Genomic DNA, 25497 nt, shown 5'->3' with positions numbered 1-25497 from the left:
AAGTAAATGAGATATAGAAAGCTTAAAACTGAAAACAGTAGAAAGAAGTGCACAAAGTTGAGCTGGGAACACAGTCCCTGAGTCCCAGTCCAGGGACCTTGCCTCCAGACATAATTCCTTTCCTTTGTAATAGTCAGATGATAACTTGCCCCCCTCTTGAAATTAAACACGTCCATTACTGAGGCAGACAACTCTCCTGATATCTTGTAACATTAGGAAAAGGTTACTTTTAATGTTTTCTGAACTAGAACATGACAAGGAACAACTTGAAAGAATGAAAGGCAAGGTTGAAACCAATAGCTGAAAGGCGAGAATTACATAAAATCACCTAAACCTAATTCCAAAAATTCAGGAGCGTTTCTTGCTTTTTAGACACTTTCTGAAAATTATCATCTTTGAGATTAAAAGCAGGGCAGTCAGCAACCTGTAATCTTATGATGCTGGAGCAAGGGTATTTTCCAGTCTGCAGCCAAGAACTCCTGTGTCCACAAGAAGGGACAAATCTCTCTTGCAGCAGGGCAGGAAGCCAGGCTGCAGCCCAGCTCTCCCTGAGTACAACCCCTCTGCATCAAATATTCACACACAGCTCAGCATGTGTGAAACACTGCCTGGGGAAGTGGGAAACCCCACCACGGATGTGGTCTGGGGTTTAGACACAGCCCTAGAGGAAACCTTCTGCTAGTCTTTTATCTTTTGGGTGTTGGCTTTTTGGTTATAAATCTGACCAGGGAGGGGAAGCCCAGGGTGCCTGTACCTGTCTGAGTGCTGCTGAGTCATTCCCCAGCTCTGATCCATGTACAGGGGGAATGAGACTGCTCTCCAGCCTCGTGGCTTTGTTTCTTTGAGGACTGAGAAGTCCTGTGATAAGGAAATTTATAACCAGCTTATAAAAATGTGGTTGTTGCAGTTAAACACAAGAAAAATTATTCTTTATGCACCAAAGGAAAAGTATATATACTCACATAACCATGTTCACGTCAGCATAGTTTAATATACAAGTTTTGTGTATATGTGGCTACATTTACTGATAAAATGTAAACTCATTAATCAGAGTTTGTACAATATTACACTAAGTAATGATGCACTAATCTGCTATCAAAGTTGGGCTTTTATGATACTCAAAATCAAAATATAGGACAGCTGTTGAGTTATACCCATGTCATGGATCTTTGCCAGCTCTCACCTGTCCAGCTCATTCAGGCTTGAGTGAGAATCCATTAGCTCCATGAAAAATGAACCTAGACTAAACTACAAATAATGAGATGCAGTATCCTGGTCAACATTTAAGTCTTCAGACAGATGATACTGAGGCAAAAGGATATGCTGTGACATGGGTTTATGTTATTTTCTTGTTTTTGTGCTGAAACAACTAAACTTCAGCAATCTAAAATATATAGACTAACAGAAATCTCTTGGGAGACCCTCTAGCAGCGCTTTATTGGAAACAAGAGACAGATCTTTACTTTCCATTTTATCCACAGGACCTTATTCATCTTCTTCACCTGAATCTTTATTTCTTAGGAAATAGGGGCCTTTTTTCCTCTCATCTGTGACCTCACCAGCTTCTTAGTACATTAGCATCTTTTCAGATTTAGTACGATTTTAGCTTGGGGTTATCTGATTTTTTTTTCCACTAGTCAGAAAAGCAGGATTTGCTTGCATGCTCACAGTAACATCACAGAGAAAAGTATTTGGCACTACAATCAGTAGTTATTAACCTTTGGGCATAACTCTGAAAACCAAAAGTTCCTGTCTGATTTGTGTCCTGTTAAGTTACAAATACAACACTCGCAGCAGATGATTTTCTGGCAGAGAAGCAATAGATTGAACAGTGGGAACGCTATGCTGCTGGAGGTTAGGATTTTTCAGTTTTATATTTTTCTTCCTTCTCTCAGGGAATTTTGTCCCATTTGTTGCCTAAGAGATGATAACAGCCAGTACTTAAGAGAGACAAAAGAAGTGGCCAAGGTGGGGAAAGAGGTGCAGCCTCTTAGCTGGGGGCTTTTCTCTGAGAAGACACTCAGAGGTGTCTCCTTGGCAGACACCTGTCCTCTAAACTAGGACACATGGATAGCTTTTACCTTAAATTAAAATGAAAAATAAGTTAGAAAATCAGTACAGCATAAGAAGAACTTGGCATTGTCTTTTAATGGCAATGGTAAAATAATCTGTGGAAGTGATGTTTAGAGTACAGACAATGTGAATTTCAATACAGTTGAAATACTCGACTTTGTGATAGCACTTTTTGAGGAGCCACCTCATCTTGCAGGTTTTTTTTTGTTTCAGGAAAGGAAATCTCAGATATAGAAAACTAATATTTTAATCTGATTACTCTCAGAAAGCAGATGATTCAAATCATGACAAAGCCTAAGCAATGGGAACAGAAGGTGGCAGGGGGGAATATTAAGGAAATTGTGGAGCAGATAATGCTTCAATCTTATGGTATCAAAATAAAGCTCCTTGTTTCTCAGAAGCACCGACAAATTTAGTTTTTGGTCTTCTGAAGGAAATTACCAGGACTCAGGAGCAGGAGGAGATTTGCAGAGAGTAAGGCAGCACCTTGTGCTTTCGTGGGAGGAGCAGGAGGATGGTGCTGTTGCCTTGCCCCACATCCTGCCTGCCCTGTCCTCTGCTGGGGCACCAGAAGGAGCTGTCAGTGTGGCTCTGGGGTCAGCAAAGGACAGCTGTCCCACAGCCAAGGCATGGCAATTTGGACACTAGTGATGATCTGCCACTTGAGATACTTGGGTTTTTTTGCCTAAGCCCAATCTGGATGGTGCTGTGAGCATCACTGGATACCAGAATAAAACAGAGAGAACCTGGAAGCTAGATCTGTGGGCCAAAATAGTAGTCAAAGATGAAAGAAATGAAAGCAAATTTAGGTCTTTGTGAGGGGAAGCAGCAATCTCTGAACAGGAGCTTAGCAATTCAGACACATTTGGAAAGCAGTGGAAGAGATGCACATACAAAAACAGACACCAGAACACAAATCCAGCGTGGGATAACGCTGCATCAGATCAAGGTGTAAGAACATAGACAAATACAGAATAATGTATTCAGCAGAGGTGTTTGGGGGAGAATTATAGAAATCATCAAGGGATGCTGAGACTTGTCTAAGGATTAAAACAATGCAGCAAACTTCGAAAAGCATTTATAGAGCTGCAGTTCCAGCACTGACTTCCAGTAGGCAAACTTTGATCAATCATGTAAGATTTAAGAATCACATAAGAATTAAAAGTGAAAATTAAAAAGGGGAAGGTTCAAGGTTGCCAGTATATCAGAGTAGCAGGGGAGAAACAGGAGGAAAATGTGAGTTGCCTACATCTCTCATAAGCAAAGGCAGTTCTCACTGATGTCAAGAGAAGTAGCTTGCACATAACTGAAAGCAGACTGTGCCCAGGAGTCATCCTCTGAGACCGTGAGCCAAGCACCTTTCAGAAGCATTAAATACACATGCTAAGATATATCCCTAGCTGTATGAAGCCACTTAGCAAGAACCAAGTGACAGACCCTGGGAATGCTTTGCAAGATCAAAATCTAGACTGCTATGTCTACATTTTTCCCATTTGGAGATTAACTCAACAGTGAAAATCAATTCCAAAACACTTAAATTGGGAGAACTGAATTTTCAGATCTGTGTTAATAACGAGGATCTCCCTGAGCAAACAAAACTAACAATGCCTGGTTTTCTGTGGAGTATGCTCAGATTACCTCTGTGTAGTTCCCAGTATCTAATAAGATATGAGATGTAATAGAAGTTTTTCCTCCAAGAAGAAACTTTAGGATCACCTCTTTCCACTCACTGCCTACAACTGTGTAGGAAAGTCTTAAAGATGTCCATCCCTGTGCCCATCCCCACAGCTGCATGATTCCAGGAATGTAGTCTGAAACATCTCTTGACTGAGTTTTACATATCCCAGTCCTGTGTGCTGGTCAATGGCTTTCCAGTGGACATCTTGCAGTGGTCCCACATTGTCACCACATGTCCAGAGCTCCTGCTTTTTAAGAGTTTAAGCACTAAATGCTTAAAAATTAAATTTTCAGTGTGATGACCTAGGAATTGTTCCAGGATACCAAGAAAAAGATAATTAATTCAGAGAAATCTTCAACTTCACTACAGAATTTACAGGGCTATTTCTTCTTTTTGTTTTTTGATATGTTCATGTTTTTCTCTGTTTTAGTTTTCTAAGTGTTTTCATTGATTTCTTTTTCATTTTCAGCACAAACTGAACACAGTTAATCAGTAGATACAAAATGCATCCTGCAACATTGCCAGTAGCCTAACATAAGTGGATTCAATTGCTGAATTGTCGTAAGATTAGACCTAAGCCACAGTATAAGCTTCATTGATCCAAGCACAGCAAGATGTCCATTCAATAATATGTGTTTTAGCAAGGTTTTCCACTTGTAAAAACTTCCTGCAATTTAGCGCTCATCCAATATGTGCTATAAACACAGCGGATCAAATCTTGTATCAGTTTAAAGAACATCCCACGCCTTCAGAAGGAAGCAGGGTAGCTGGGTGTGTTGTGTAAGCAGAGACACACAGGGAGTGAAGTTCACTGTCAGAAGAGGAAAATGGACACTGGGTTTCCTGGCAAGCTCTGGGAAGACGGGATGAAAGCAGGAGTGATGTGCTGGCGTTCACAGAGCACCAGGCTCAGTAAAGCTGTTGCTGTTCCCAGCTGAGGGGTCCTTGCAGGGGAGAGGTCACAAGGAGCTGCCTGGCTCTGGTTGCTGTGCAGTCCCTCCCCTGGGGTACCTGAGAATCCCTGGGTGCTGTGTCCCCTCACGCTGGGCTGCAGTGGGACAGTGCTGCTGCCATGCTGTGCTCACAGGAGCTCTGGGAAAGGACTGCTCCTGCCCTCACAGCCCTCCCTGTGCCCCTGCCTGTCTCTCCTCACAGCCATGGTCTCCACCTGTTAACAACAACACGAGATTTCAGTGGGAAGCAGGGTCTAATACCACAAGAGATAAATAATGTGGGATTCCAGATTGCTCCGGGGTGAGGAAAGCAGGGCTATGTGACACCAAACAGGGCTGCCAATATCACTGACACTTACCTGTGAATATTAAGGGCCCACATAGCCTTCAGCATGAGCACTGACTGATTCTCTTTGGGCTGGAGCAGAGACAGGTGCCAATATGTGATCAGTTCAGAACAGACTCCTTGTGACATTAGAAGTTGTTGGGTTCCTCCACACAGGGATCTCTCTGTCAGCAAGACAGGCAAAAAGCCCAAATGGCAGAGGTGATCTAAATGCACCCAGGGGCTTGTATTGCTGCTTACAATGTCCATCACCTGGCACAAGTCATGAAATGATGTGGCTGTGATTAGACCACAAATGAAGTGGGGATGCTGATGCCAAAAGAAGAATCTGAATTGCAGATAGTCTCAAAATTAAATATCTCTATCAGGAATATAGTGATTTAATAGCATTAAATAGCATAGATTCAATACCTAAGGCTGCTTTTTCATTAGCAGGTTTTCTTTCTTTGGATTTTTCTCAGAGTGCAATTCTTATTTGGTTCCAAATGCCAAAATGTAGAAAATTTTTTTCAATCCTTCAACTTAAACCCTTAAATGCACAGCATGCAAACTTTGGTGTCAGAAAGGACTGACAGCATAATGACTTTACAAGTATGTGAGGCTTAAAATTACAACTAGCATAGCCTTATTCACTGGATGTTGCTCTTGAGAATAAACTTGGGTACTGGTAAACACATTCCTGAATGCAGTCTCAAATGCACAAATACCTTGTCATCTTTCCATGCAGATTAAGAAAGCCCTTTATTATATAAATGTCCCCATTTTTATTTTCCAATTGGGAACTTATAGCATATATATGCATTATTCTTGGTGTTGCTCGAGGAATGAGTCATCCTTATTTCCACTGAGAATTGCCCCCAACTACTTTAGTTCCATGTAGGGAGCTGTGTTATTTTGCTTAATTACATAAAGATTTCAGATCACTAAGATTTTATGTTATTAACACAAACATCAAATGATTTAAGTGAGTTCATAGAATACCTAAGTGAAAAAATCAAAACAAGTGCCTTAGAGGAACTGCTTCTTAAGTTTTGAAAGAGTGGGAAAATGAAAAAAAAAACTTAGTCAAGTATTTTTCTCACAGGAAAATTAATAAAGAGACAGCACGGATATCTTCCTTTCTAGGTGAAGCCTCCTGTGGCTAATCTTTCACCTTTTTATTTAGCCTAAAACCCCACCCTGCAAAACCAGAAACAGATCTTTAAATTTATGATCTTGAGAAGTCTACCCACATGAGCTTTTGCAGGATCAAGACCTGAGAGAATGATTTCTGTTCATAAAGCACTTTTAAAGTTTTATGTGCCAAATTTTGAGAACAATCTATTTTCACCCACCCACTCTGACCTTATTTGCTCAGCAGGCACTATTTCTAGAACTGCCAGAAACCTCAACATGGCCGTACATTTTGCTGTCGACTCTTGAGGAGATAAGGCCAGTGTTTTCAAATGCTTTATGCACTCATGTGGCTGCTTGAATGATTCCTCACAGACGTGCTGGGTACGGGGCTTTTCAGTGAATGCAGACTCAGGGAAGCCCTGCATAGGTCTATTAATTCCATGATTACAGTCCTGGGACAGATTTCCTTTGAATACAAAGTGTGGCTTGCCAAGAGTCAAAGTAGGAAAAATGGCCTTAGATAAACTTTAGTAGAGCAGAAACATATGAAGAGCTCATCAGAGGGTGTCTGGTTCCCCCTCCCTGTCCTCTCCCCAGGAGAACCAGGTGGCTTTTGTCACAGCGAAAATCAATCACACTGCTCCCTGCTCCCACCTAGTCACTGTGTGTGAAATAAACCCTATTTCTAGGGTTTAAGTAGGATAATAGGGGAAAATGTAGTTTGCTTCAGCCTATGGATAATACACAAGGTAATAATCTAGAGCAAGATCTAGATTTAAGGTAAGAACCTAAATATATCTATTTGTCCAAAACTTCCTACTTTTTCTAGGAGTGCCAAGACACGGGCCTCACTCTTCCCTAAATATTTGGATGGTATCAGTTAATCACAGACTCATAGAATATCCTGAGTTGACCCAAAGGGATCATCAAGTACAACCCCTGGCCCTGCACAGGACACCCCAACAATCCCACCATGGGCCTGAGAGCATTGTCCAAGGGTTCCACGAGCTCTGGCAGGATTTGTGCTGTGACCCCTGTCCTGGGGAGCTGGTTCCAGTGCCCAACAACTCCCTGGGTGAAAAACCTTTCCTGGTATCTAAACTAAACTTTGCTTGACACAGCTTCACTATACACAGCCTTGTCTCCAGTACTTTGTGCTTTACTATTAAGTATCATGAGCTTCAAACCAGAAAAGTTTCTTAAATATCATTTTGCACTTTATGGTCAAAAAGAGTGAGATGTGAGTAACTCCATTATTGATAATAGAGTTTACAGGAATGTTCCTTCATCCACGATTGCTTTCTTTTCTTCTTCTGAAAGGTGCATTCACTGCACAAACTGGTAGATGAATAAGACTGACAATATTTGATTTGAAACTCAGACTAGTAGCTAGTTATTAAAGATAACAGCTTCTCTTCAACTCTGATAAGCACAATAGTTTCCCTTGCCTTTTAAATTCAGGGGCTCAACATTGTCTCCAGTGGTAATTCAGGACTTCAAACAGGACACTACCAAAGCCTCTGCTTAAATTAACTGTCACACTAATAACATTCAGCTCTTGAAGGTTCCCTTATATGTATACAAATACTAAATTAAAAACTAAATTTTGAGCATACAGTCTATGGGATTATTCCTACAAGTAATCACTGTAAAACTTAGCATATTTCTGGGACATACTGGCAATTACCATGACATATTTGTGACACGTGATATTTTGAAAATATCCTTTGTAGACCCTGATAGGGTCTCTGTGTACAGTGTGGAAAAGGATGTCTTGTGAGAATTCATTGAGCCTTTCTGTTGCTGAAGCACAGGTTGGGAAATCCAGGGGGTGCTGCACAGGGCACAGCACACAGCAGGACTACAGGATCAACCACAACAGGCTCACATTTTACAGCTCAATACCAGTTGTACTGTGAAATTCTGTGAGGCTCAGGCAGACCCTTTGTGGTGCCCATCCATCCAAATTCATACTTTGGCAATGTGGATACTCAACCTGGTTTCAGTGAGCTGAAATAGCTGCATGGATAACTCAGTCAATCCATTCATATGCTGCAAGTAAAATTTTCTCCCATTGGTTTATCCTGCAGAAAGCAGGAGTGTTTGGGCTACAGCTAAAAGCTGAAAAGAGAAGCACAGAGGATTAAAAAAGCTGGAAATTAGAAAATTCCTGGCTATCTAATTCACCAGCCCAAATTAATTTAAATATTTTAAAATCTGATTTTAAAGTAATATAAAATATTTATAGATTGTAATTACAATTGACAGAGTTGGTTAGTTCAGACAAAAGTATCAACAGACTAAATTGGGGAGCAAACACCTCCTCTGGGGGAGGTGTTTATAGCTTGATAAAATATTGATATCAAAAACCCAGAAGCCTTTCCTTTGCAGCTCCTGGGAACAGATTATTTCCCCAGTGTATCCCACTGTAGGGATTGGGCATTCCTTTAATGTGTAAGTAGCTCAGCAGAAGGTCCTGTGCCAGAAATCTGAGCGCAGTTCCAATCCCTCTGCAGGGCATGGCAGGATGAGCCATGCTGGGAGGACCCGCAGCTATCGCCAGCCCCGTCCCTGAGAGAGCTTGTGCTTCCCACGTGGAAACTTCCCGTGTTCCCATCAGCACTGAGCTGCTGAGGGGCTGGGAGGGGAGATGGAAGGGGTGGTGAATGTTGCCTGATGCCACAGTGCACTTCTCTGAGCCTCAGCATGGGTAGGATTGGAAGGGATCTTTCCTAGTTAAGGCATTTACACCATGAAGAAAAAGAGGACAGTATTGGTCTCTTCATCCCTCAGCTGTGAAATACAGATTTTTTCAAACAGGGACCTAATCTGTAGGAACCACTGCTTGCAACTTGTCCAAAGAAAATCTACACCTCTCTTGGTGTAATTGAGCAAGAAATATAGAGTGTAGGCTCTGACTTTGATGTCTTGCTGGGTGAAACTTAAAAGCTATGATGGCTTAGAAGCAAGTATCAACACCATGAGTTTTCAAAATGAAAAGGCATCATTCAGAAAAGCAGAGATCAAACTCCAAACATCCTTAGATACCTCTGATAACTCACTTGTGAAATGGACATCTGCTGCTACTGAGACTCTGCTGGATGCCCAACAATTCAAAACTCTGCTGAAAGCTTGTACCATAAAGGTGGGAGCAGTGGCCAAAGTCTCATCAGCAACAACAAATAGTTGCTCAAATATTACATGATAGGCAGCATTATAAGAACATGGAAAAGACGAATGGCTTTAGTGGAGATATAAATAATGCAGACTGACACAAACACATAGGCTGTGTGAGCTGAGAGAGGCTGCCTTTTTGGACAAAACAGAAGTTATTTGCAAAAGGGCAGAGGACTATGGATTATAAAATAAGTGTTGAAAAGCTGGTACTTCATAAATATGCTAAGAGTAGTTTATCTGCAAGAGGATTCAAAGACCAAAGAGAATTTCACATGCTTAGATGAATGTATTCCTGAAATTCTGCTACTCAGCTGTGGCTTCTCTCAGTGCAAAAATTGAAAGCAGAGACTTGATTTATTTATCAATAAATCCACAGTCTAATTGAACATACAGGAAAAAAAATAGTGCCTGAGGATAGTTAAAGAAATATTAAACTACCCCCCAATGTTTGCTGAATCTGCCACTTTTGTCCCAGCAAGTTTCTGTGCTGGGACACCAGTGTGTGTGGAATGAGCTTTCGCAGTGCGGGGCAGCAATCTGCATAAACCACTCTCTTGCTTTCCTCTTTTGCTGCCTTTACACATCCCCTGGGCTTCATTCTGGGGATCCTCTGTCTCAATCCACAGGTTGTGTGGTGCTAGACAAGGAAATGGAAATGCTGGCCATGATGTGCAGAGGGACCCCTTGGTGTGCTCCTTTTAGCTCCAAATGAGTTCTTGGTCATGCACCTCTCCCTGGACTCTGCAAAAGCAGAGAGCAGAAAAAAAGAGAGCCACAGCTTCTCCTCTCTCCCAGGAGATACAATAGAGAGTCTTAAAGGATGGGTAGCAGAATAGTTATTGCTACTTCCCAGTTCTGCCTTCCCACCTTCGGCATCCTCCTTCTTAGTTTAAGTCCTGCACTTCTGTTAAAACACAGCTGGATCTGGAATCAGCAGAATCAGAAAAAATATACTGGCTTGTTTTACTCACCTCTGATCTTTGCAATGCCAAGAAGCACCTTCTCAAGTTCCTTTTTGCATTTTTTTGTTGATTGATTGTATGTTTGTTTTTTATTAAAATTTGTGTGTGAGAGCACAACAAAAGTGCAACTACGGCATTTCAGGAGCTGAGGAAGGTAGGGCTGACAAGGAGTTTAGAGTATGCTTGGTGTAATCCACCTCTGCTGAGATATGTGCATCAAATATGCCCAACAAGGCTGGCAGCTCTTTTATCTAATCTGGTTTTTAAGACCCTAAGTAATAGAGATTCTACAGACACTCTAGCATCCCAGTTCCAGTGTCTACCTAAGTTCATAGTTAGAAAGATAACCCAAATCTCCTTTCTTGGAAATTAAAGCAATATTTCATGCACTAACCTCAGAGGACAGCGGATTAGTATCTCCTTTTAGTGGCTTCTTATATGCTGGAAGTCTGTTATCAAACCCTCCTCAATTGTGTACAGGAAACAAATTCAGTTTCTCCAACCTTTTCTCATAATTTATAGGTTTCTATTTATTCCTGTTCCTGTTCAGTGGGACTGAACCTTTTCTTTAAAAACATGGTACTTAAACCACATTTTGGGTAAACTGGTAAACCTCCAATAGTTCTGAGCACAGCAGAGTAATGATGTTTGACACGTTACAAGCAGTGCTACTGTTAGTACATTTTACAAGATTTGCTTTCTTATGAGTACATCTCACTTCTCATTTACTGTGGATGTTATCACCTTCAGATCTTCCAGGCTTCTTCTGCCTTTTTGGTGTGCAGAGATTTGGCTTCTCCTGCCTACATATAGCTCTTTTTATTTCACTTGAGTGAATGTGACCTTGTTAAATTGGAATAATTTCCCTGGTTTACCAAGAGCACCAGTTCTAATTGTGGTGCTCTAGTATTTCCAGTTCCTTCCAAAATGCTGTCATTTACAAATGTGATAATATCTAATTTATTCTTTCCAGTTATAACCTGCTTAGAGTTAGGCTGAGAAATACATGGTTTCTTGAGAGTTCCTTTTTCCATTTTCTTGAAAGCAGGTACTATATTTGTCCTTCTCTGGTTTTCTGGGACTTGACCTATCCTCCACAGGTTCTGAGAGATGATAACTAATAATTATGAAATTGCACCGGTTAATTCTTTAACCGCTTTAGGGGAGCAGGTCTTGCTGTCTACAATACATGTAACTTAACTAAATCTTCTCTAATTCTTTCCCTATTCTAGTTCACACTCCATTGCCCTGTTAAAACAAAATGATCAAGTTACAATTAACCTTTTCTGAGGAAAGACCCAAAGATAGCATTTCATGAGTGAGCATAATTGCCACTGCACCCTCTTGGCTCCCTTCCCCCTTCAAAGAAAATCCCACAAAGCTTTTGAGAGGGAGAATTATCAAGAAGTAAAGTAAGAAAATAGCAAAAGCTGTTATGGCAACTTGAACTCTTCCCTGTTTATCTCTTTGTGCTGTCTGCTAGACTTCCCTCTTTGTTCTAATTAATTGGCAAATTCCTGCTAAAGTCATTCATTTCTCAAAACTTATTTATTTTGCCTCACAACATTTATTTGCACAGCACTACTGTTGTGTACAAAGATTACTCTTTAATGGAGTTCAGAACACCCTTGAACAGCATGCAGTTCTGTTCAGTCCAAAGAATACAACGTACTGTATACTGAGTCTGTAACTTAAATTAATCTTATTTGGTTTTACTCTGCTTGATTACTCTTTATGTGCTTTCTTAAAGTCATGTGATTTTTACTTTTTATTTTGATTATTTTAATTACTTGCTTCCACAATATATTTACAAGGATATTCCGCAGCTCTTTTCAAAGCACTTTGCATTAACTAAAAGGAGTAGATTTGCTTTTGCAATAACAAAATTAAACGAATACAATCTTTTTAGATCTCAAGTATGTATTTAAATAAAAATTAGTCAAAACCTGTAACTCCATACTTTAAATTTGGGACATCAGATAAAATGTTGCCATTGTTCCAGCATGTTTGGATGTGAACATACCCCATGTGAAGGTCTGTTTCAGAGGCTATCTGGGCAGCAGCCACACGAAGCACAGCAGGAAGATACATCTGTATATTCCTGGAGAACAAATACAGACAATTACTGGTGGTGCTGATCTGAACCTCCACCCAGGTTTGATCTTCAGAGCTGGCTTACAGGCATAACAGGAAATAAACCTACAGGACTTTAAGCATCACCTGCAGTAATACTGAATCTGTAACCTTGGCAGGGGCAGAGGACACCAGGACTGGGCCATTCAGACCCGGTGCACTGTTGGAGCAGCACCTAGCCCAGTCTGTCTGGGCCGGGGGGAAATAACACTAAAGTTAGCCCCTGGTTGGCTTCAGCAGCTTGCAGAGCCTCCAGCAGATCCTGGCATTCAGTCAAGGGCTCCAGTCAGCTGCTGTCAATGCCCAAAGCAGCCAGGATGAGCTGTGGTAACGTGTGAGCTCCCAGGGCAGCCCCAAGCCCAGAGCACAGCCTGGCACTGAGGATCTGCGCCAGGTGCTGCCCTGGGAGCTGCCCCAGCCCCTCAGCACAGCCTTGGACCTCCAGCTGACACAGAGCCAGCACCAAGGAGACTGGAGGCACTGCAGCTGCTGGGAATGCTCTTGCTGGCCAAAGGAATGCACCTCCTGTACTCTGACTGTGCTGGTTATTTCCCCGAGGACAGCGAGTGTCTGCAGAGCCACGAGGGGGAAAGAGATGAAGCTGTGTTTTGGATCTTATCGTTGTTATTTAAGTGACCGGTTAAGCCCGAGTCTGTCAGTGATAGATAGAAATAACACCTGCCTGATCTGAAAACAGGAGCCTCAGTGACTTTACCATACACTGCAGATAAGCAATATCTTGCCTGGTCACAGATGCCCGTGTTAACACTGCTATTGCTGCCAGTGTCTAAGAGGGCAGCTGCCTCCATCTGCACATCCAACAGATGCACAGATGCCACTGGTACCTCTGCCTGCTAGATAAAGCCAGCCAGTAATATCAGCAGACCCCAAGCTAGCTTTATTTAACCAGCATGGGCACTGGTGACATGTGGGGGCATGCAGAGCTGCTCTCACACATACTGACAGTGACACTGTCAAGTGCTCAGTTAAGGGTGGGGATGGCTGCTGCCAAATATTTCACATGCTGAAAGAAAGCCAAGTTATTTATCTCATTTTATTTACAGTAATAGGGGACTGTTGAACAGCATGGAAGTGCACTACAATAAAATTGATAGAGAATATTGAAAGCAAAAAGAAGATCAGCCAATATTAGGAAACTACTAACTTGAATGGAAAGATCTAAGAGGAAGGCACATTCAACAGCTCAGGAAAACCAACCCACCAAAATAAAAGAGAATGACTCCCATGTTATTAGATAAATCCTCAGCCTTTCACTAAAAAAATATACCCTTGGCACGACTGCTTCTTTGAAGCCTCCAAAGAGAGTTTTTCCCAGCATATTTGAAAAATTTCCATAATCAAGGACCTGAAAATGCATAATCTCTGCTTGGTCTTATCTTGGGTGCTTAATTCCAGAAACTGATTTACCTGCAGGACTGGAACCAAAGGAGAGAATTTAAGAACTCAAAAGTCAGTCTGTCCGTTCTAAGGTCAACATGAGTTTTGCTATTGGTCTTAAGATACTGGAAGAAATTTTTACCCCATGTAGAGGGATGCTGGATTACTTTCCTTTCAGATATAAGCAGTAGATGGCTGGTACTCTAAGCATGACTAAAAGGTTTCTCTGTGGTAAACATACTCAGATTTTGAGACAAAGTTTAATGGGCAAAGCTCAAGTCTAACTGGATAAGCTGTTTTCTGGATCACTGACCCAAGTAAGTCCAGTTTGTGAATGATCTCTGTGATAATGTACCAAAAAATTGTTTCGAAAAAACAAAGTTGTGTTTGCTGTCAAGGAGAATTTTGCTGCTTTAACTGGACTTCAAACGAGCTATCAAAGACAGTCACCCATTAGTGGAGGTTACAGCAAAAGCCACCACTGTGCTGAAAGCTGCAGCAGTGATTGCCTGAGCTCCTCAGGTTGTTTGTAAAGGCTGCATTAAACCGGCTCCCTCAGCTCTTCCTGCTGTCCATGCAGCACTGCTTTAGAGACAGCACCTGGCTTCTTTCTAACCAAAGACCACGTAAAATGGGGACAACAATATAAAGAAGAAAATTAGTGAGCAAGTTGAAATCTTTTGCCTGAAAGTGTATTTGATCCTGAACAATCCTTTTGTTTGAAGATATGACCCCCTTGAAAGTTGCTGTGCCTTTCTCAAAGGTAGAAATTTTGAACTATCATTGTTTGATAGTGGCTGGTTTTTAACTGTTCTTTCCTTCATTCTTTTCTGCCACAGAATGTCTTAAAATGAATGATGTGATAGTTCCATTCTTTACTTTTCAATTTTTCTATTTCACTATTATTAATTTGTCTTGTTCTGCTGCTGTTCAATTTTATTTTTCCCCCTCTGGTAAAGTTAAAGGATAGGATGAAATATTAAAAATAACTATGTCAATCTCTTGGCTGGTAACCAAAGGGTTACAAGTATTTTCAGTTGCACATTCCAGCTCCACAGATCCCAAATTATTGTCCAGGTAATTGTACTGAAAGTGGTTCACATTCCTATTCATAACTGCTAGGCCCCAAAAAACCCAGAGAGTAATGAAAAATACTGTGGTCATTTCTCATACTGAGAGTGGCCTCTGCAGTAGAGAATGAGAGGTAGGAGGGGGAAAGGTCCAATGAGGAAATAATAAAAATCAGCTTCGGAAAGTTTTTATTAAAGCTGTAAATTAATATTTGCATAGAAGAGAGAAAGTTTTAAAATATGAACATACAAACACACATGTGCATTTAACAGAATGCTTTGATTCCATATTGCAGTTCAGCTAAAAATCCTGTGCCACCGAAAGCAGTAATTATTTCAGCTTTGCATATTGTAAACCTGGTCACTGTCATTCTTTCTTTGCCTCCACATGCCTCAATGCCACATTTTCTACAATCGTGGGGAGATTGCCTTGGCTCTCACTCAGCTGGCTCAGCTAATGCAATTCACAGGCCTTCAAATGTAAGCTTGTAAACTATTTAGTTCTTTTTCTCTCTAACAGCTTGTCTATTAACAGCTCAATGAATGGAGGAGGGAGAAGAAGCTAGTGAGACCTCTCTTGGTATTGTTCAGCAGTGACCCCGGCTCTCTCGGATTGGTGGCCAGTGCTCACTAAACAGCGTTTGTCAGTACATGTTTTGCTGGATAATGGTGTATTGTGCGAGCAGCCTGTCTGGATTAGTAGCAGGTAACAATAAACTGGGAAAGTAAATCTCCTGTGTGATATGGAAAGGTCATAAGAACGATGTATAAAAATGCGAGGCAATGCTCGTTAGGATGGCCGGAGTACTGCAAGAAAATCTGCGCCGCTTTGGGACATCTTTGTCTGAATTCCTTCTGTGCTTTGTTCAGGACCCTCATCAGTGCCGTGCCATCCTCCGCCTTGGGATGGCTTGGGGGATGAGGGTGGTTCACTGCTGCAGGATTTCCAGGCCGTATGGCCACTGCTCACGGCCTGTACTTACTGCAGCTGGGTTTTGTCAGGATACCAGCATCATTAAATCCCGGGACAGGAGCACAGAGCCTGCCCACGCTGTGGCCCATGCCCATTATTGTGCAGCATGGTAGGAGGCTGTGGAACACATTGCAGTGAGAAATGCGCTGCTCCAGCTCTGCTGTCCCATTCTGGCCGTGCCAGGTTCCGCAATGAGCCTGCCACATCCTCCGCTTTCCTAATGGATCACACAAACCCGCTAGCATTTTATTACTGGTGCCTGAGCTCTCCTTAACTTTTCTTAGCGTTCTACATGGCATTACCAGGCGAGCTGGTGGCTCAGCTCTCAATAAAGAGAGCCCTGCCCGGCACAGATTCCTGCCCCTCCAAAAACCCCCAGCCGCCCTCCTCACAGTCCGCTCTCTTACAGAAACACCGCCTTGCCGGCTTTGTTTTTTTTGCCGTGCTGAGTGTTGCAGACCTCGTGTTATCTTCCAGGCAGACTGACAAGGCGGCAGCACGGAGCAATCGGCTTTCCAAGGAGTGATTTATGAGCCGCCAGCTCGGCCGTGAGCGCCTTGCGACTCCCCCGTGTGGCTCGCAGCCGCGGCCGGCCCAGCCCGGCCCTGCCCGGGAACACACAGCCCATCGCTCCACAACCAGTGCTGACCCCGAGAGAACAGTGCTGTTCTCTCGTGTTTCTGCTACAGGAAAAACAAAACGAAACTAAAGATGTCATATTTGACGAACTGCGATGCTATGGGAGGAATTACGAGGTATCATATTCTTTTGCTATGAATTAGTCTTAACAATTTAATTCTCGGTTTCCTTTTCCCCCATCTATGTGTCTTAATAGATGCTAAAATCTATTTAGATATCATTAGTTGTTTTAAAAGTGGCATTATAAATTTGTGTGGACTAACACAACGGTTCAAGGTTCTAAACACATTTAGTTGTACTCCTCTTGAGGCCACTTATGATAAATATTCCCCTTTTTTGGCTTAGCTATGAAAACCTAGCTTTCAGTTCAAAATGGAATATTTTTACTCAAATCCACAAAAAAAAAAAAAAAATAAATTACAGTTTCTACTACTATATTGTGTATGTTTTATATATATTTCCTTGGGCATGAGGAAGCAATTGTCTTCTTCCAAATTAAAGGGTTTGACTCTGCCCCGTGTTACACTGTCCCAGTTACCTGTCAGCTGCATGAACAGGGGTTAGACTTACACCAGCATAGACAAAAGTAGAATTGGACTCAAAGTGTTTATTGTTTTCAGGAACTTGGCATCCTCTTCTCCCATTCATCTGAAATCAACAAAAAGAGATGCTGAAATTCTAAAATGTTTTAAACCCTCCAACACTAGCTGTGAGCAGGATGCACTGTAACCACCAGACCTTGATGGCACGAAGATATGCATCGTGAACATGAAATCTGGGAAGAAAAGATAAGGGCACAGCCTTGCCACACTCCCACAGTAGCAAAACACTGTAGTAAGTAACAACTGCATTTTTGTGGTATTTGGTCACACCCCTCCTTGCACTGGCAAAACTTTGACTTGGAGCCGAGTAGGTGCAGTTCCAGGAAAGTGAATGCCCAGTGGAGTTGTGCCCAGCTGCAGTGGATCTGTACTCGATGACAATTGAAAAGATGAATGAAAATCATTTCAGTTGCATTAGGGATGTAAACTGTCAGGGATTTGGATTACTGCTTATTCAACTTTCTGGACGGCATCTTTACGCTTCCAAGAAATCCTTTTTAGGCCAGGCATCAAGAGGAGACAGGATGAACTCCAAGCAAGAAACTGGAGTTTGCAGACAAGTAGCTCATGCTCCTGACACTGGAGAATAAGGGAATGGAAAGCAAAAGTTGAGAAAACAAAGGATACTTTGTGGGTGTGCTGTACTGCCAAACCTCAGCGGCCTGGATACATTGCTGTTGTTTATCTATCTCCATCGGTGCTTATGGGTATGTATTGATCCGGATAACTCATGTCTGAGGGGTCACTGGGGCATCTGATTTTATTCTTTTCTTTGGGAGGTTTATTAATATTGACACTTCTTCATTTAATTGGGGCACTGACTATGGAATCCCTTTTTAATGGAATCATATTAGCTAATGTACTGCCTGTCCACACTCAAATTCAGAGTGCTTTACAAAAGCTTATATTGGAGTGACTGCTAGTGTTTTAAGCAAAAAAAACAAAAAACAAACCCAAACACCAAAAATGCAGATATCTGAAACCAGAGAGGAATAGCAAAGAGAGAACTATGCTGTAATCTGCAGTCTGCATTTCTCTGTTGCAACACAGGGAGCCAAAATAAAATAAGAGTTACTTTTCCTGTACTTCACAAGTGTTATTTCTTTCCTTGTTCTGTCAAGGCCGTTTCTTCCCCCCACCCTCCCACCAGGGGCTGCATTAGTTTCTGGAATGTAATTATTCACATCTGTACAGGCTCTTGTAAGACATTACCAACTAAAAAAGATAGCCAGAACATACAAGTTTGCACATCATCTTATTTCTGTGGTCAAAGAGAGTGTATCTCTGAGTGAATATGGGTATGGCAAATGTTGCTCTTTAACTTTCTCTTCTTTCCTTAAACAGATTGGGAGTCTGCTTCTACCATTTATAGAACAGATTTTTGTTTCTTGAAAGTGCTCTCCTGGGATTGACTAGGAAAGTGTTTTTTGCAGTCTGCTTGATTGGTCTTCATTGTGGAGCAATTTCAGGGGCCTGGCTTTGGACACCATTTGCAATGGGTTTACAGCAGAAGGTCATGTGTTGTTACAGAGTCATTACTGCCTCTCCCCTTGGGAGCACAGCACACCTGTGTCTGTACCCTTCACCAGTAGCTTCTGGCACATCTTTTTGACATCCTTGCAGGAGGGCAGGGACATATCACACTAACTTCCTTGGCAGAAATCAGCAGTGGACAGGAAGAGGGGAAAGGAAGAGCAGAAATTGCACCTTCAATGCATTTATTCATTCTCACCATTTTTGTCAATGTTTTAAATGATGTTTTGGTTGTAATGCACGAGGCTTTTAAAAGAGTAGGTGTCTCTTTATGATAGTGGCTTTGAGGAGTCCAGGAAGACAAGGGGGTGGAAGGTGACTTTACCAGAGACAAGATTACTCATAGTAACTGTGTCTGTAACATGTCTAGATCCAGCACACCACACCCCTGCTGCTCCTTACAGCAGCCTGAGTTCACACTGCCTGCAAACCCTGCCTGTCCTTGAGTCAACTTCACGGTGGGGAAAAACCTAACAGCTGCAGTTATCTCCCTGGCAAGCTGCACCATAGTGGAAAAACATCGAGCATGGAGCATAGAGCCTTCTCACTCAAAGCATTTTTTGCTTTTCTGCAACTGAGGATCCCAAGACTTTCATTGAACCTAAATAGTGTTGAAACCCATAAACATTTCCAGCAATAATGGAAGTCTGTAGTCTCATTAGCTTCCACCTTAAATTCTGCCTAGACAGTAATTCCCACTGAGTCACAGACACGGTCACAGACAAGCAGGACAGAAAACTGGGTCTTTCATCTCATCCCTCAGCTCTAGTCATGAACATGCTTGCTCTGCTCACTGCCACACTGATGATAGATTTTTATCTTCTTCCTTTAACAGGAGAGGATTTGCGAATTAAACACACACTCACTGCCCTAGCAAGGTCGTACCACAGGACTCTGAAACACATCTGCTTTTGAAAGAGAAACTCGCTGCTGATCAGTCCAACTCTGCACACACACTTTTACAAACACAGCCATTTTGAGGCCATTTCGGGAGACAAAAGAACTGTTTGACTTCAAGGTTAATTCCAAGTTTTCAAGTAGGCATCTCAGCATGTGACCAAGTGTCTGTTCTGAGTGATTTAGCCTAGGGCTACCCTAAGGTGGTGGCTCTTTTTTTTTTTAGAACACAAGAAAATAAATGTATTGGTCTTCCAAAAAAGCCTTGTGCAAACCCTGTGGGACACTTCCCAGCCAGGACATCTTGGAGTACCTCTCAAGTCAGTGCTCATTCCTGTCATGCTGGTTGAGCTGTAGATGTGCAGCCCTGTAATCCTTGCAGCAATCTCTGACCCACTGCCTATGTCTTAGCCAGAGTTTGCATCACCCATTAACATTTTTCATACCTTTTACTTTACCTGCATCTCTGAGTTAATTTATTTTTATGTCTTCATAAATCAAATATCACAGCTCATTGCTATGATTATATTGAAATAAAGCCCTCTCTTTTATCACAGCACTTTGCTTGCCCTCCACCTCTCGTTCTCAGCAGGTTCTCAGATGCCTTGTTAAGACCTTCAAAGCCTCACAGCATACTCTGAGAAGAATGCATCTGTCCTAAGGCTACGAAAAACTAATTCTGCAATAGTGTAATTTATGAAACTACAAATTCAGCATCCTTTTTTTCCTTTCCATGCAAAACTGAACAGGAACTAGGACTGCTGAATTAACCTGGAAGTTTACACGTCACATTAGTTATAATCTGAACTGTAGCTGCCTCTTCGTACTTCATGTTAAATTATCCTTGCAGGGCTAGATCCTCACCTGGTCTTTTCCCCACAGGTTAACCATTCCAGCGAGGCTGGCTGTAAATCAAGGAAGATTCATCCCTTTCTTTCTAGACACAAAAAAGAAGTGTAACTTTGTGTATCTGACTTTTTTCTTTGATTTTTATTTCTCCAATCCTTTACACAGTCATTATAGATGTTAAGAAGCCTGTTTTGGAAATGATTAATGCTATTAATAATTTTCTAATTCAATAAAACCTCTCATCTTTGAACTCCTTGCAATATTTTTCTGCTTTCTTCAGCTTTTCACTAATTCAAACATATGACAAATGCAGCTCTTCATTTCAGTTTTCTATTATTTCTCATGTCTGATCAAATAAATTAACAGACTTTCATTTCTTTCCCAGGAGTCATGCCTGTATGTTGATGAAGGCAGCATAAAAATATTACTTGTTCAAACAGGAGGGGTGAAAAGAAGGATAGAAATTATCTTTTATTCACTGTTCCAAGCAAACCAGGGCTGCTGGTTCCATTCCTCTAATCCTGACATCTTTGCTAACTATAAATATTGCAAGATTTGCAGAGCACCCATTGGTGTGGTTTAGGTGCACTGGGTTACAGTGTCCCCTCTCAATCCCTTCAGTACAGTAACAGTGATTTTAATCACACCACGGTACTTCAGTCACTGGGAAGAATCAGCTGTCCTGTCTCATGTGGCCGCTCCAGCCCAGCAGAGCAGCGTCCTGCTAATGCAGTTTGCTGTGTTTGGGTAGTTAAAGATCCGTCTGCAGGTCAATTTGTACCTGTGTATTGTTGATAGACAGCGTGCCTCGGGCACAGAGATACTGCATGCAGGAAATGGATTCTCATTTAAGCGTGTTTAATTTTGTTCTCTGCATCTCCATCATCCATCTTTCCATTTCTCTGCCCACCCAGATTGCTAATGCGAAACAAAGCTACTTCTGCCACCACAGCTCCTAAAGTGATGTGTGACGATGCAATGATTGATTTCCCACTCCAGGAAAAGTGGGTCATTGTACATGTTGTACCACAGCAGGCTGAACCAAGCTGGTCGTGCTGACATTGGGCTTTTACAGATTTGTTTTAAGAAGTTCAGACCTGAGGCAACTACTGTGAATATCCAGCCCGAACACCTCTGGTTTTTGATGGGAGCACTGCCATTCTAAAATCTTCCTTAGCAGCTTAGAGAGATCTGAAGTCATCTGTGCTCCTCAGGAGACAGTACTCTGATTATGCATTTTATATCTTACTTTCATGTTTGCGCCAAGAATGGAAAATGCAAAATTCCTCCAATTCCAAGATATGGGTCCAGATTCAGGTTTGTCATTTTCCAGGAGAGAAAACCCTAAACTAATTTAAAAATATGTTTTAAATATAAAATGGTGCAATTAACAACTTTTGCAAAGGATTTTGAATTAGTGAGAAAAATACTAATTCAAACTGCTCTTTGAAAAAAAACCCGCTGCTTTCACTCTTCTTTTGTGATATTGCAATATTGTGTAATAACTTCTCTCATGTAATGAGACCTGTTGAAACCCACTTTTAGATTGAAACAGTTTAAGATTGCCTCTTATGAGAGCAGGGAGACATCATTTGAGGAGGCGAGTCTCAGTATTGGTGTAGAACCTGCCTCCCTATCTGCTGAAACAGACCAGCAAATCAGGAATCAGTTGCTGAAAGGGGAATATTTTGCAGGTTTTTCTGAGCAGCCCAATAGGTAACTGAGACATTTTATTCATGGCAGAATACAAAAGGTCAAGGCAGGTGGGGATTTGGTTTTGATTTTCATAGGAACAAAAAACACCAGGAAAATTTAGCTATTAAAATTGTATCTTTGTTTTTATGAGTGTTGTAACCAACCTTCAAACGCCACCTGTTCTGGGAAATGATTTAATGAACAGGTTGGATGAGACCTTTCTTCAGGGCCTATAAATTTTTGCTTTTCTTGAGATAAATTCTTACACGAGTACCTTCTCTAATTTTTTCACACCCCAGTGGGGGGTGTCCTCAAGGGCAGAAAACATCTAATCAGGTCCTTAAATCCTTACACTTGAAAAATTCCTACTGGGATGAACAGTTTTGGCCAATAAGAACTGCACTTCTAACTTCCAAATGTGATTTTTGGCAGTCATGACCTGCTATGTGGAGAGAAAGCCAAAGGAAAGCTTACAAATGCCTCCTGATGAGGGGCCCTTTGGATGCAGCATAATCCACTGCCTCGGCTTCTTGTGCAAACCTGGATGGACACAGAACCACTTGCAGACAGTGCTGAGTACCTGAGGGCACTGCTCTAGTGACCCCTAAACTGAGGAAGGGGGAGAGAAAGTCACTGCCATTCCACAAATGACTTCTGAATTTTCCTACTGTGTTCCTCCTCCTGCCGACCATCTCCTCTCCTCTGGAACACCACAAAATGTGGAAGGTTTGCAGGTAAGCAAAGAGCAGCATAGCAAATGACAGAGCCAGCGCTGAGCACTATTATCCACTGATAAACCTGGCCAAACCCTTTCCTTTCTGAAATAGAATGCCTGGAATGGATGTAATTAACAAAGAAACAGACAAAAACTACCTCTGAATGAAATTTAAGCATCAGCAGACCACAGCACAGCCAGGAAATACAAAGTACAAGCAACCATCCCTTCATCCTGAATTCACACCATTTTCTGCTTCTGTTTCCTGTGCAAAATTATCACTCATTCAGAAACTGCTGCCGGGTGGGGGGAGAGGGAGGGTTGTGGATGCAGAGCAGCTTGGGACAGCCTTCATCTGACTTTGCAGAAACACCAATTATCTCATTTTGAGGTGGCTCTCTGGAAATATGTAGCGAAATGCACGATATTGGGGGGGAAATAGCAATTTTGTGGGATGCTTCCAGCAATACCAGAATGATGAATATTATTGGGGGAGGAAAACCTATGTGATTCTAGGGGTAGTGGGGGCGGAGGTGTCTCTTACAGTACCCAAAAAGACACATACCAGTGGAGGAGAAAAAAAATCTGTATGATTTCGATGAGGATTTCTGGAAATACCCAGAGCGGCACTGAGCTGTGGGATTCTGTGGGGGACCACAGAGTCACACAGGGTATGGAAATGGATGAAAACTGCGTGGTTTTGGGGCGGGGAGGGGGGTCGGACCCCTCTGACAGTGCCCCGACTGATGCACACAAGTTGGGGAGGGGGGACCACGAAGGACAGGGCCACCCATCACCGCTCTGCGCCCCGGCAGCACGCACCGGAGGGCGGCATAACGAGACAAGTAACTTCAAACAGACACGGCCGGGGCGAGAGCGCGGACCCCGAAATTGCAAGCGGCGAATTTCCGCGGCTCGGTGACACACCGTCCCCCACAAACACACGCACTCGGGGCGGGAGCGTGCACGGCAGCGGGAGCGCGCCCCCGCCCCGCCGCCACGGCCGCTTTAAGGGCGGCGGGGGCGCGCTGCCGGGGCGCCCGGCGCGCCGCCGCCTCTCCTCGCCTCGCCTCGCCTCGCCGCCGCGCCGCGCTCTCTCTCCCTCTCTCTCCCTCGCCCCGCTTTAAAGTCTCCGCCAGGATCCGGGCTCGCCCGCCACTTCCTGTACGGCAGGATGGAGCGCGCCGGGGCCCCGGCTGACCGCCGCCCGCCCGCCCGTGCGCGGAGGCGGCTGTGAGCGCCCCGTCCGCGGCATGCGCGCCCCGCCGCCGCTGCCCGCCTGAGCCGAGCCCCCCGAGCCGCGCGGGGGGGTCCCCGCGCCCCTCTCTGTCCTCCCCCTGCCCCGCGCTCCGAGGGATTTTTTTTTTCCCCCCGCAGAGGAGGCGATCGGGAGCCCCCCGCTTTCACCCGCAGGAACAGGGGTGCGGGGAGAAACTTATTTTCAACAAGTTTTTTTTTTTTTTTTTTTTCTGCCCCCTCCCTTTTTTTTTTTTTTTTTTCCCCCTTCCCCCTGCGTGTTAGTTATTTTAGCCCCTTTCCCCTTTCGATGTGCGGCTTTGGACATGCGGAGGCTACTGCAACCGTGTTGGTGGATCTTTTTCTTGAAAATCACCAGCTCCGTGCTCCATGATGTGGTGTGCTTTCCCGGTGAGTGAGCGCGGCGGCTGGGGGGGCTCCCGGTGCCTCTCCGCACGTGTCCGCGACCCCCGCAGGGAGCCGGCGGGGCACCCCGCGGAGCGCCAGGGATCGCGGGGGCCCCTTCTCCGGGGCGGCCCCAGCCTCGGGTCTCCTCCCGCTCCGCAGCACCCTCCCGGCTGCGGGCAGCGCTGCCCGCGAGTGGGGCCGGAGCGGAGCTCGGCTCCGCGCTCCCGGCGCCGTGTCCCCGTCTCCGGTGCATTGCAGCGCCCGGCGGCGCGGGGCGGGCGCACGGGGGTCCTTGCGAGCTGCTCTCCTTTCGTGGGGCTGCCTGGAGCTCTCTTTGTGCTGCGGGACCGCCGCTCGCCGCCCCGAAGGGCAGCGTGACTCCGCGCTCCGACCCCGCGGCGCATCCCCCGGCAGGAACTTGGCGGTCCCTGCGCTCCCCACCCCACTCGTGTCCGCGGCGGGGGTCTCGCCGTGCTGACCTTGGCAGGGCGGGGGGGGGGGAGTTCCGCGGGGCTGCGCGCCCGCTCCGCACCGGGGCTGGAGCTGTGCAGCCGCCGCCGCGCACCCGCGGGAGAGGGGCTCCGCGGGCGGGGGGCACTCGGCGACCGCCGTGCGGTTCTCCCCCCTCCCGCACCCCTACGGACCCCGGTGCCGGTGCCTCGCCCGTCGCCCCGCACGGAGCGGCAGGGCTCGCGGGTCCCGGGGCTCTCCCGCCCCGCGCGGGGACCCCCGGCCCGGGGGAGCTCGCGGGGCTCGCGCTCCCGCCGCCTCGCGCTGCCCGCGCCGCCCGCCAGGGGCGCTGTGGTGCCGCCGGCGCCCCCGCGGGGCGCGCGCCCCTCCGCGGGCGCGCAGCGCGAGCCCCGCCCGGCGCGCTCCCGGGCCGCGCGCGTGCCCGCCGGGATCCGCTCCGGGCGCCCCGAGGGATCGCGGTGCTTGCTCTGCCCCGGGCTCCCTCCATCCCTCCCTCCATCCCTCCCTTCATCCATCCCTCCCTTCATCCCTCCCTCCATCCCTCCCTCCATCCATCCCTCCCGGCGGGCACGG

General features: G+C 44.4%; 1 protein-coding gene and 1 long non-coding RNA gene across 3 annotated transcripts in view; both read left to right on the top strand.

Annotated features, from left to right (window-relative positions):
- Nucleotides 1-18205, top strand: part of LOC111935006 (uncharacterized) — a 50127-nt gene extending 31922 nt beyond the window's left edge. For both annotated transcript variants that reach the window (XR_015275029.1, XR_015275030.1), the window contains exons 3-5: nucleotides 15427-15612; nucleotides 16357-16634; nucleotides 17139-18205. This is a non-coding gene — a long non-coding RNA (uncharacterized LOC111935006). The remainder of the gene's footprint in view (nucleotides 1-15426; nucleotides 15613-16356; nucleotides 16635-17138) is intronic.
- A 5642-nt stretch (nucleotides 18206-23847) lies between these two features.
- PTPRG (protein tyrosine phosphatase receptor type G) overlaps nucleotides 23848-25497 on the top strand; it is a 386090-nt gene continuing 384440 nt past the window's right edge. Inside the window, exon 1 of the mRNA XM_086846057.1 lies at nucleotides 23848-24456. Coding sequence (XP_086702183.1) covers nucleotides 24372-24456 — 85 coding nt within the window. The 5' untranslated portion in view covers nucleotides 23848-24371. The remainder of the gene's footprint in view (nucleotides 24457-25497) is intronic.

This window comes from Cyanistes caeruleus, chromosome 11, assembly GCF_971803275.1.
Source record: "Cyanistes caeruleus chromosome 11, bCyaCae1.hap1.1, whole genome shotgun sequence".
In the NCBI taxonomy this organism is placed as follows: domain Eukaryota; kingdom Metazoa; phylum Chordata; class Aves; order Passeriformes; family Paridae; genus Cyanistes; species Cyanistes caeruleus.
Note: the sequence above shows the minus strand (reverse complement) of the source record. Positions and strands in the feature narration are given on the sequence as shown.